Source organism: Dendropsophus ebraccatus, chromosome 2, assembly GCF_027789765.1.
Source record: "Dendropsophus ebraccatus isolate aDenEbr1 chromosome 2, aDenEbr1.pat, whole genome shotgun sequence".
Lineage (NCBI taxonomy): Eukaryota > Metazoa > Chordata > Amphibia > Anura > Hylidae > Dendropsophus > Dendropsophus ebraccatus.
Window position 1 is genome coordinate 26,371,678 of NC_091455.1, and position 12,739 is coordinate 26,384,416.

General features: G+C 40.1%; 1 protein-coding gene across 1 annotated transcript in view; it reads left to right on the top strand.

Annotated features, from left to right (window-relative positions):
- CSMD3 (CUB and Sushi multiple domains 3) overlaps positions 1 to 12,739 on the top strand; it is a 467,563-nt gene that overhangs the window by 412,939 nt on the left and 41,885 nt on the right. The window contains exons 47-49 of the mRNA XM_069959625.1: positions 2,372 to 2,548; positions 3,940 to 4,119; positions 6,468 to 6,641. Of these exons, the coding sequence (XP_069815726.1) occupies positions 2,372 to 2,548; positions 3,940 to 4,119; positions 6,468 to 6,641 (531 nt within the window). The remainder of the gene's footprint in view (positions 1 to 2,371; positions 2,549 to 3,939; positions 4,120 to 6,467; positions 6,642 to 12,739) is intronic.

The window sequence follows — 12,739 nt, forward strand, 5'->3', positions numbered from 1 at the left end:
ACATAACATGAATACTCCTTGAAGAAGATCTAGCATCACTATGCTTGGGGTAAACTTCAAAAAGTCACAAAAATGTTGCATATTTTTTTCAGCTCGCCCAAGTAGATTGCCCATGATTCCAGAGCACTCTACATATGAGAAGGGGTTAACATACAGTATGCAAGATAGGATCAAGAAAAAAACAACTTCAGTTAGGTATACGAGAGACTAGTACAGAGGGAGAGAAGACTCTGCCCGCCAGAGGTTACAGTCTACAGGGTGAGGGAAAGGAGGCACTAGGTGGGGGGAGCAGCTGGTCGCAGGGCTGGGTTATTTTAGGTTGTAGCCCAGTCTGAAGAGATGGAATTTCAAGTACACAAAAACACAGAAAAATGCAACAGCTTACCGCAATGGCAAGATACAGATCCACTACAGACATGAAAATAATTGCACCTGCCTAGTGTGAATGGTGTTCTAGGAGAGCTGACCAAATTTGCCTTTTTTCTGTGTTCCAGATGGGATTTCAAGTTGCTTTTGAAGGTTGTAATCATGTTGAAAGCCAAATGTGATGGCATAGTGACTTACTTCCGGAGTATGGTGGAAGCTGGGTTAAAATGCTAGAGGTAGTTGTGTATAAAGCGGATAATTTGAGAGCACAGACAGAGGTTTTGTAAGGATCTGATATTGCTTGAGGAGCGGTATCAAGAGTAAAGTCAAAAATGGAAGGGGCAGGTTGCGGACGGGCTTGAATGTTGTCATAGTTAACAAATTTACCAATTTTATATACGTAATGAGAAAAAACAATTGCTTCCCTTCCAGATAACAACAAGTTATGGAGAAGGGGGGTAGCAGCATCAGCCAAGTTCCATGAGTACAAACCATTTATCACAACAGGTCTTGTCAAAATCAGATAAACCCTAAGTCAATGACAGTACTTTCGAGAGGCTCCCACCTGTTAAGGGCATGTCCCGGAGAGAGTGTTGTGTAGCCCACTACAAAGCTTCCTCATTGGCTGTGGACCACTAGTCCTGCCTTTCTGCCCAAAATGTTGACCCAAAGAATAATAAATATTGGAAAACTAAAAATAAACTAATTTTTCTTAGAATATGGAAATGTGTACAAGACACTAGTAGCTGGGTCTATGACCAAAACGGTCTTTAACACAGGTGTCAAACCCAGGCCCTCCAGCTGTTACAAAACTACAAGTTAAAGCTTGGGTTGTCCAGGCATGATGGGAATTGTAGTTTTGCAACTGCTGGAGGGCCTGAATTTGACACCTCTGTTCTACAGCAACTCAACTATTTTTCTATGGGAGACATAAGGACGTGGACAGATGACTAGAGAAGAAAGCAACTCGATTATGCTTGAGTCCGACTATTCAGCGTTTGGATACCACTGGCTGAAGAAGTTGGATGCAGTCCGAGAGAGTACTGGAAATCATGTATACAGCCATAGTCCATAGGCTGTAGCCACATTTTTCAGGACTCAGTAGGGCTACATCCAACATATTCAGCCACCAGTATCATAATCGAGCATGCTTGAGTTACACTCTTCTCTACAAATAACCAGTCTGCACTTTCTTATAATTTACAAAGTAGCAATATTACTAGATATTAAGGTCATAGATAGAAATTGGACCATTACCCGTACATGAATTTCCATCACAATTCCCTAGTTTTGGCCTAATAATTGGATAAATTGAACATTTCACTATCTGTTCAGTTTTAGTTAACACATTAAACATTGTATCTTTTCAATTACTTTTCGCTCAGACAAACTACCTAACCATTGGAAGCTTCGGCTTGCTTTAAATATTTTTTTTTCCCATTAATATTGAAATCGTGTATTTTACCAATTAAGTTCTAGACCATTAAGTTTCCAGAAACTCTTCAGATAGAATGTGCTGAGGTGTCATTAAGAGATCTGAAACATCTCAGTCTTCCTATTCCTCCTCCAGTCTATAGTCTAACACTGTCCAACCTTTTTCCCGGAGTAATTGAGCTTGGAAAACATTCATAAAAGGAGCTGAATGTATAATGTATGCTTATTCGCACATCACGCTGTTAGGTTGTCAATAATAGGAGAGACAGCTAGATAGCTCAACAGAGTGTCAGAAGTGGCTGGCAGAGACTGATGTGGTATCTGGGAAAAAAATAAAAATGAAATCCTAAAAAACACAGTCTAAACATAGACAACTGCATGACAAAGTCACAAAGTCGTAAAGGGGAAAATATGGAAATGGTAATGAAATAAAAGTTTTCTAACAATGGAAGTCACGTAAAAACTTTTCATTCAGGCTTTATTTTTTAGATGTTTTTATACATTATTTTTGTTTATTTAATTATTTGAATTTATAACCAATGTATTTATCTTGTCTATTATTTTATTACAGCCATTCAATGTGGGAATCCTGGAACCACGGCAAATGGAAGAGTATTTCGTGTGGATGGAACCACCTTCTCCAGCTCAGTTATATACTCCTGTGTGGATGGCTATATACTTTCTGGATCAAACATCAGACAATGCACAGCTAATGGCACATGGTCGGGGGCGCTGCCCAACTGCACAAGTGAGTGATTTGAACGTGAGGGAAAAACTGGCATATTTGTCATGCAACATTCATATTTCATATATCCAGTATATACCCTACATATTATATAAAAAATACATTTGACATGTGATAATCACATAGCCACAAAGCAAAAAAGTTCAAAAAGTTTTTAGCAGCACTCTAGAATGACACTCTAGGGCTGCCAGGAAAACATGGATAGAGCCTATGGCATAAAATGGCAAAAAAACGTTCAAAAAGTGTTTAGCAGCACGCTAGATGTAGTGGATGCACACGGGAGCAGGTCGGAATCCAGAACACGGTCAGATAGGTACTCACTGAATAAATTAAGTCCTGGAGCATCCAGATAGGTATCCAAACATCAATTTATTCCATAATGTGCACAGAGATCAGCTGTTTGGATACCTACCCTGGATTTATTATGTGAATACCTATCTGACCATATTGGGGACTACGACCTGCTCCAGCGTACATCCACTATATATATCGTGGCCATTTTTTTACTTTTATTGAGTGCGGCTAAACATTTTTTTAACTTTTTTGCCATTTTATGCCATATGCTCTATCCATGTTTTCCTGGCAGCCCTAGATCATCATCCAACTTGTGCAGCCACCGGAAATGAAGCGTTTTAGTTCGGAGAACGTTGACGAACCTGAACAGTTTGAAAGGTTTGCTTAACACTAGTAATACGTTTTCAAAGTGTTCAGGAATCGAAGTGCTGAAACCATAACTTTCTGACCCCAACAATTCCTAAAACGATGGGTCAGAAAAGCTTACTTGAATTACCACCAGGCTATGCTCATTTTTCCTCGACAAGTGAAGCAAGCAATGTACTGGCTCAAAAACAGACTTCAAACACTACACCTGTTATGCTCTTCAAGGAGAGTCAAGCAGAGCAGAAATGAAAAGACACAGTATACAACCAAGCTCTTCTCCCTCTTGTGTTTAACAAATAGTGGAGGGCCTCGCTATCTGGAACCAATTTATCATGTTGCTATCACATTCCAGAAGGCTTTAAAGATTACATTTTAACTACATTTAAGTTTTTTTGTTGGAAACTTTCTGCTTATTGAATAACAAAAGCAAAATTTAAAAGATTTCAAAGGGAACCTGTCACCCCGGCTGCCGGGGTGAAGCCCGCCCGACCCCCTGGTGGAGCCCCTTATACTTACCCCTTCATCGAAGTCCTGGAGCAGTCATTCTCTATGGGCATCGGACTCAATTTTCCAGGACTTCTTCTTTAATCACTTTCATGTCAATAAGCTCCATGTCGTTGAGACTGTAGGCGGCCAAAACTTTTATATTTACCCAGAGAGAGAACTGCTGTTTCCTAAATACGGACTCAACTTTTTAACAGATTGATAGTAATGCTTTGTAATCTCCCATACAGTCATCAGCTGTGGAGATCCAGGTGTCCCAGCCAATGGCATCAGATATGGAGAAGATTACATTGTTGGACAGAATGTCACATATATTTGTCAACCTGGATACACGATGGATCCTAAGAGCTCGCTTACACGTACATGTACAAGTAATGGGACCTGGAGTGGAGTTGTCCCGGTTTGCAAAGGTAAGATGTTATTAATAAGTAAGTCTCTCTTTTCCTGCTTACATTAACCCATTCCTTCTATTCCCTTTGTTAAACTAATTCCAGCTAGATATTCAAAGCCAAAAAAACATAGCAAACACATTAAAGGAGAAGTCCGGCAAATTTTATTATTTAAGTATTGTATTGCCCCCCAAAAGTTATACAAATCACCAATATACACTTATTACGGGAAATGCATATAAAGTGCTTTTTTCCCTGCACTTACTACTGCATTAAGGTTTCACTTCCTGGATAACATGGTGATGTCACTTCCTGGATAACATGGTGATGTCACTTCCTGGATAACATGGTGATGTCACTTCCTGGATAACATGGTGATGTCACTTCCTGGATAACATGGTGATGTGACTTCCTGGATAACATGGTGATGTCACTTCCTGGATAACATGGTGATGTCACTTCCTGGATAACATTGTGATGTCACACCCCGACTCCCAGAGCTGTGCGGGCTGTGGCTGCTGGAGAGGATGATGGCAGAGGGATGCTCAGTGTCCCTCTAGTGCCTGGTGTCCCTTAGTGTCCCCCTGCCATCATCCTCTCCAGCAGCCACAGCCTGCACAGTTCTGGGAGTCGGGTCGTAACATCATCATGTTATCCAGGAAGTGACATCACCATGTTATCCAGGAAGTGACATCACCATGTTATCCAGGAAGTGACATCACCATGTTATCCAGGAAGTGACATCACCATGTTATCTATGAAGTGACATCACCATTTTATCCAGGAAGTGACATCACCATGTTATCCAGAAAGTGACATCACCATGTTATCCAGGAAGTGACATCACCATGTTATCCAGGAAGTGACATCACCATGTTATCTATGAAGTGACATCACCATTTTATCCAGGAAGTGACATCACCTTGTTATCCAGGAAGTGACATCACCATGTTATCCAGGAAGTGAAGCCTTGATGCAGTAGTAAGTGCAGGGAAAAAAGCCCTTTATAAGCATTTCCCGTAATAAGTATATATTGGCGATTTGTATAACTTTTGGGGGGCAATACAATACTTAAATGAAAATTTTCGCCAGACTTCTCCTTTAATAAATGTTTATTAAACAAGCGGTCCAGTTTTTTTTCCCTTTTTCTTCTCACCCCTTCTGCAGGCTGCCACATATACTTACCAATGATGATTGGTGTCCCGTGGCGCGGCTTCATTCCGGCCCTACGACGCCACTCTGATCCACCTGGCATCCACAAGAAATCTTCAGCTCTGCAGCTTAGGAGTCTGGAAGTCAGGGTCTCCAAAGCTCTCTCATAGAAATGTATTGGAGACCCTGACTTCTGGCCTTCAATAGACCTGTAGAAAGAAGAGGGTCTGAAGCCATGACGCTACCGCCAGCGGGATCCGAGCAGCACCACATGACCGGAATGAAGCCGTGTCGCGGGCCACTGATTATCATTGCTAAGTATTGGTAAGGCAAAGTTTAAAAAAAAAAAAAGAAAACTGGTCTGCTACTTTAAGAAATGAACTTTGACACTATGTTAACCAGTCAAAAAAGTATTTTTGTTCTCTGTAAGGGAAAAAATTGTCTTGTAGTTAAGATAGTCTAAAAAGTTATCAAATATTAAATAAGTAAGACTTTGGGTCTTCTTGAAGGCACAGTATAGGTTATATGACAACTGTTGAAGAGACTGAAGTAGTCTTGAAACCCTACTGTCAAACAGGGTTTCTTTCTTGTCTATTCCTCTATGTCTGTGTATTGGATACAAACAGTAATATTTGTATGTGGGGAGTAGCAGTCTATTAAAGTCTTAAAGTGGTACTCTAACAAATTTTTATTTCTTTTGAATCAACTGGTGTCAGAAAGTTATGTGGATTTGTGTTTTACTTCTGTTTAAAAAACTCAGGTCTTCCAGTTCTTATCAGCTGCTGTATGTCCTGCAGGAAGTGTTGTATTCTTTCCAGTCTGGAGATTTTGTATAGAGATTTGCTGCTGCTCTGGACAGAGATGTCAGCAGAGAGCACTGTGTCAGACTGAAAACAAAAAACATATTTTCCTGCAAGACATACAGCAGCTGATAAGTACTGGAAGACTTCAGATTTTACAAATAGAAGTAAATTACAAATCTATATAACTTTTTGAAACCAGTTTATTTGAAAGTTTTTTTTTTTTTTTGCTGGCATACCCTTTTAAGGGGGCACCCTGCAGTCCCTCTGCTCTACCTGTAGGAGTTGATTTCAGCAGTCAAACTCCCACTCTTGCATCTTTCAGAGCATTAGATTGGGGAATAGTTACATTTTTGCAACAGACTAAATTTATACAAGAAGAGGTCTGATAATGACAGCTTCTGTTTTGTCTTGCAGCTGTTACTTGCCCATACCCTCCTCAGGTTTCTAATGGAAGACTGGAAGGAACTAATTTTGATTGGGGTTTTAGCATTAGCTATGCTTGCTTACCGGGTTATGAACTGTCCTTCCCCGCTGTGCTGACCTGTGTCGGCAATGGCACGTGGAGTGGAGAAGTTCCGCAGTGTTTACGTGAGTAACATTCTAAGTGTTTTCTAGATATGTTTTGTTTTTTTCTTCATATGCTTCCAATGCAATAAGACGTGCGATCTTCTCTTCGAAAGTGCATTTAAGGTCTACCAAGTACTGCACGAAAATACCATCTATTTTTAGACTAACCTAAAAGCAATGATTTCCATTTGGTTATTAAGCTTAATATCTATGGTCTATGTAGGAAAAGAAAAGATATATCCAGATAAGCTATCAAAAAGTGCTATACCATGTGAACAAACAAAGAAAACATAGATCTTTTTTTTTTTTTTTTTTCGGAAAATGTTTCTTCAAGATACTTAAAATGAGTCAAATCTGGAGATTATCTAGGGAAGGGGAGTCTGGCCGCGCTCCAGGTGACAGAAAGCGTGCCAACAAGAAACTTTCCCCACTACAAGCTTGTAAAGTTTTAGATTGGAGGCCATAAATTGAATCTTTGCCTTAGGCAAAGGAAAATCCAGAAATGCTTCCGGCCATAGGAAATCCATTCATAGGAAGCAAATAGAAATAATTAGTGGCCAACCACTGGCTGACTATTGCACTGTAGGGTTTTTTTTTCCCCTAAACGTAGAATAATTTATACTTAAAATAATTTAAAAACAAACAACAACATCAGTTAATTAACAATATAAAGTGTGATTTTAATGTTTATATTTTAATTTAATAGAAGTTAAAGAAGCAGTTCACAAAAAAAGTATTTTTCCCCCCTGGGTAGGCGCTGGCACGTATACTCACCGCAGCTTATTGATATCCTGCGACACGGCTTCATTCCAGTCCCGCTACGCCATTCAAATCCTCTTTTCTGTCCTGTGATTAAATGTCGGAAGTCACGCGCTTCCATAGAGAATGCATTGAAGCGCGTGAGTTCCAGCGTATAATCACAGGAGACAGAAGTGGAGTCACAGCAGAGGTGGACGTGAGCTTGCGCCCGATTTGAATGGCGCAGCAGGACCGGAATCAAGCCGATCAGCTGCGGTGAGTATACCTGCCAGCACCTGCCCGGGGGGGGGGGATAAAAAAAAATTTGTGAACTGCTTCTTTACATTTTTCCTCTTTTTTTGTGTTGAGTTTATCTTTTTGGACCATATTTGTTTTTTGTTTTTTCAATGATTGGGTGGGGCTTTTCACTGCTTGTAGACCAGTCACCCATCAACATGCAGGAAACTAGTAAATTATGTATTTATATGCAACATGTTAAAGAGAATCTGTTGGCTATAATTCATATTCTTAACTGTGGAGGGCTGTATTACACAATATGATTAGTAGGGTAAGCGAGCACCGATCTGATAGGTTGGTACTCGCTTACAGATATTGTTTAGTAAGGGCTGCACAGGTATCATTAGCAATGTTTAGACTCCCCGGTGTCCGGCTATTTTTTCCTCGCTGACCGCAGCCAGCACCGAAGACGCCTCTGGAGTGACAGGCCGCTCAGCCAATCACTGGCTGCAGCACTGTCCTATCTTGGCTAGTGATTGGCTGAGCGGTCTGTCACTGCAGAAACTGCTTTAGAAACTTCAGTGGTGCTGCAGTCAATAGGAAACATGGGGAAAATGCAGCAGGACACCAAGGGAACCTGAGCAGGTAAGTCATAAGCCATGAATCACTATTACACATACCAATGAGTGGTTGGCCCGCAATGATTTTTAAACCTGTTGAAACATAACAATGTCTTTATTACATGGATCGATATCTGCCCGAATCGCCCTAATTTGGCAGATAATTGCTTCATGTAATAGGGCCCTTAGATAGCTGTTAGGACAAGAAGACACATGGTACCTTTCATATAACTGTCTGTGGAATCAGAACATAGAAAAATGCCTATATTCTCTTGTGAAAAGTCTCAAAAAGAGTTTCTCAAACTCCTGAGCTGCTGAGGGCTGTAACTTCCCCTCACTCCTCGTCCCATACCTGACCTCGCTTGGTTGACAGCTAAAAGCTGAGTCCTAAACAGGGTCAAGCATGGAAGGGAGGACAAGAAAGCATTACAGAACTTTTCTCTACATTGTTAAGGGGAAAATCTTTCTGATTACGGCATTGAAGTATGCACTTATACAGTATCAGGCCATGTTCACACAACCTATGTGTTGTATAAATCACGTCCGTTATTGCAAATTGCAACAATGGCTGTCATTTATACAACACATACTTTGTATGTGAATGAATAAAATCCAGGCCAGAGCATATACACATAGTATACGCTCCGGCCGGGATTCCATTTGGCCGCAGGAAAAACTGACATGTCAGTTTTCTGCGGCCGCAGAGAACCTGCCAGTTCTGCGCCCGCATCCAAACTGCAATACCGGCTGGAATGATCTTCAGTAACATCGGCTGTTCTGTGATCCGGCTGGGTCACAGAACGGCCAGTGTTATAAGTCATGTGAACATGGCCTCAACATGTAGTCTGGAGATGACGCACGAGGAAGGGTCATGGGCATTTGCAAAGGTCATTGTAGAGGATGGGGGAGAAGGTGAGCCGTGACATGACCTATTGTCAATGATGTATCCTGTGTTATCTGTATATTATGGTTACTAAAGCAAATTGATTTGGTGAAGTCTGAATTTTTGGGGGATTGTTTTGAGTGAATTGAGTACAAAAGCAGGAACTCCTCTAAGAGGGAGGAGTCCCTATTTCTGTACTAAGAATAGTGAGGTGTCTCAGGCTGGTCACATAGTCAGCTTCTGGTATAGAAACTATGTATGGTTGAATCTAAATCTAAGCCAACATCCCATTCGAGTAACTCAACCTCAAATTTTGGGAGATTCTTTCCTGTCGGTTCATTGTAATTCTGACTGGGATGATCAAAAAATGACTTCCGAATATGATATCAGGACAGGAAGTATTGGGTGATTAAATATTACTTGCAGGAATTTTATTTTTGTAAAATATTTTTTTTTTTTTTGTTTTTAATACCAATAATTACGTAAAAAAAAAAAAAAATCAAAAATTCCAAAAAGTTATGTAAAATCTCTCGATTTAATCAGCGGGTCATTTCCTGATGACTCATTCCCTTTACAGTACTTAGAGTCTTAGAGTTGCATTTATCAGATTAAACGTCCTTTGGGAGTCTAATCAATGCATTCACGTTTGGGTCCTTGATATATAAAAAGCCACAATACTTTTAAGTAGCGAGTTAGCAATCTGTGAGCTGTTGCTAGGGAATATTCTAATTACGCACACCATTAAGGTTTCCATAGAAAGCAGCAGTTGTGGAATGCCAGGCTCCCGCATTGTCTCTCCTAGTCACATATCATTAGGCCCAAAAGAAGTCTTTACAGCTGAGATGTCACCTCTTGCTTTTCCAGGGATTTTTTTTTTAAGCTTTAGTAGTATATCTATTGATCTCAGTCTAATCCGTTCCCTTCTATATAGTAACTAATTTGTGCAACAGACCCCAAAATGCGTCTTCTTAGTCACTAAAACCTATATGAAAAATTAAATCAACACTGCTATAAAATATTATAAAAAAAAAGTAATACAAAATCTGGTAACCTTGATAACAATAACATAAGTGTAATCTTTCCCCCCCAATATTAGAAACTCCAGAAACTCCGACCCCCGATGTGTGTGTATTGCAGCTGAGCCCCATTCACCGAGTGTAGTTTAGTTTAGTTCATTTGTATGAAAAGCCAATGTAAAACACTTAACAAAAAAAAAAAAGGAAGTAATTAAAAAGTACCTTACCCCCACATAGCTCCTATGGAAGTCTTTGTGTCTCCATGGTTACACACTACAAATAAACCTGTCTATTGTCTCATCCCGCAGTCATGTGTTCCCCCCTTTATCTTCCTCCTCTTCTAGTGCCTGTAGATGAACAGGATTCAGAGAGAACTGACACATGAATGTAGGCTCAAAATACAAGGGATTTGTCAAGACTTTTTTTAAAGAATGTCTACAACATTGAGAACGTCTACAAAAATAGAATGATAGATAGAAGAGATAGATAGATAGTTAGATAGATAGATAGGAGATAGATAGATAGACAAATTTAATATCACTGATAATCACCTCACAATTAGAGATCATTGATCGGGGCCGAGGTTCAGATTCGTACGAACCATCGGCATTTGACTCCTGCTGCCTTCCCGTTTTGTGGGGAAGGTGGAGACAGCCCGAGTACCACCTGGAAAACAGGGATATAGCCTATTACCTAGGCTGTATCCCTGTTTTCCAGGCGGTACTCGGGCTGTCTCTGCCTTTCCCACGAAACGGGAAGGCAGCGGGAGTCAAATGCCAATGCTTCGGGTTCATACGAACCTGAACCTCGGCCCTGTTGGATCATCTCTACTCACAATCACACCAGAGACAAGTGACAACAGCCAGAAAAAAAACACCTTACCTTGCTTAGCTCTAACCCTGGCCTAGCAATATTCCTATCCTGAACAAAAAGCCTGGTCCTACACTGGTCTCTCATTCAGTCTTAAAAGATCAATGCAGGGAAATAAAACTGACACTGCCCCGCATCTTTGCAGAACATGGCGAGACCAATGCAGAACTTACATAATAAGCTTTAAAGTGTTTATCCGAGGAGCAAAAAAAAAAAAAAATCCTTCCTATTCTGCTCTCCATTTCTCCATATCCCCCCTCTTGCCTTTTTGCAAGGTAGACTTCCGAAACAAGAGGGAGGCGGGCGATATTCAATAGCTGCCCAATTTTACCAATGTGATAGTGACATTGGGAATCTACTGGACATTAATATCTACTGGACCACACATGGTGATATTGTTTTCTGTACACTTTTTATTTTTATTAGTCACTGCATTACCCACTATTTTTGTAATAGTTTGGGGGATTTTTTCTTGCATTTTATTCATGTGCTGTGTCTGGGGTCAGGTAGTGTGTTGAGTCTGGGCTGGGACGGTAGCTGGACTAATAACATTTTAGTGTTTTTAATGTTGAGTGGCATATATGCTTTATCTTCATAGTCCACCTCAGTCACTGAATGGCTGATCGGGCCGTCAACATTGGCTGGGCAGAAGATCCTGGAGCCCAGCGGGGGTCCAGAAGTCATAATCCATTGCTGAAGAAGCGAGTTTTAACATAGTTTATGCCCCCACCACCACCACCACCACCGCTGTGTGGTATAAAATACTTGTGGCGGGACATTTCCTTAAAAAAAAAGCATGGCAGCTTGCTGTGTATGGGATTCATAGCCCTATTCCTGTGATGGCCACTGCCCACCACATAAGCAGCATGTGGGCATCCAGACCAGACATTGATCAATGGAGGGAAAGGCCTGAGCTGTTCAATCACTTTTCTTTCTCTTTAACATCAACATTTCTATTCCTTTTGTGAAACTGCAGAGTCATCATTATAGGATCATTAAAGAATTGCATCGACATAATTATTACATCTCCAAAAGACTATTCTGAGTACTGGATTGGTTTTATACATGGAGACAGATGAGTGACAACCACGATCAATCTAATTATGGGTCTCTCATTGTGACATTTCAGAGTCTGTTTTATACTTACTTGGCAGTTACCTCTTTTTTCTCTAAAAAATAAAATAAATAAAATAAAAATAAACATGTAAAAAAAATTCCTTTAATTCGCTATCAGTAGAACAAAATGAACACCATTAACCTTTCTAGACTATCAAAAGTACCAACATAAGAAAACTAAATTAACTTGTAATTGAAGAGATCCTCAGAGAATACATGCAGCCCAATACAAATGCGTCTACAGATGGAGATAAAATACTGCTGGCATACAGTACCCTACCAGATAGCATTGCTGTTTCTAGCTTAACAGAATATTAATAGCAGAAAACATACAGTATGCAAAACGGCCGGAATAAAGAAATGTATACTTATTTTAATTTGGATATAATCAAAGCAGTTTAAATGTTTGGTCATGTGACTTTTTAGTTCTGTAAACTTAAAGTGTCACTGTCGTTATAATTTTTAAAATTTAAATCAACAGTAGATGTGATATAAAGCAAGATTGCGATATACATTCATTATTTTTTGTTATCATGCTGTAAAACAAAGCTATACTTACCAGAAATCCAGGTCCAGTCTCCTGAAGGCAGATTTTCTTACTTGTGCTGGTTGAAAAAAAAACAGACTAAACACAGGAAC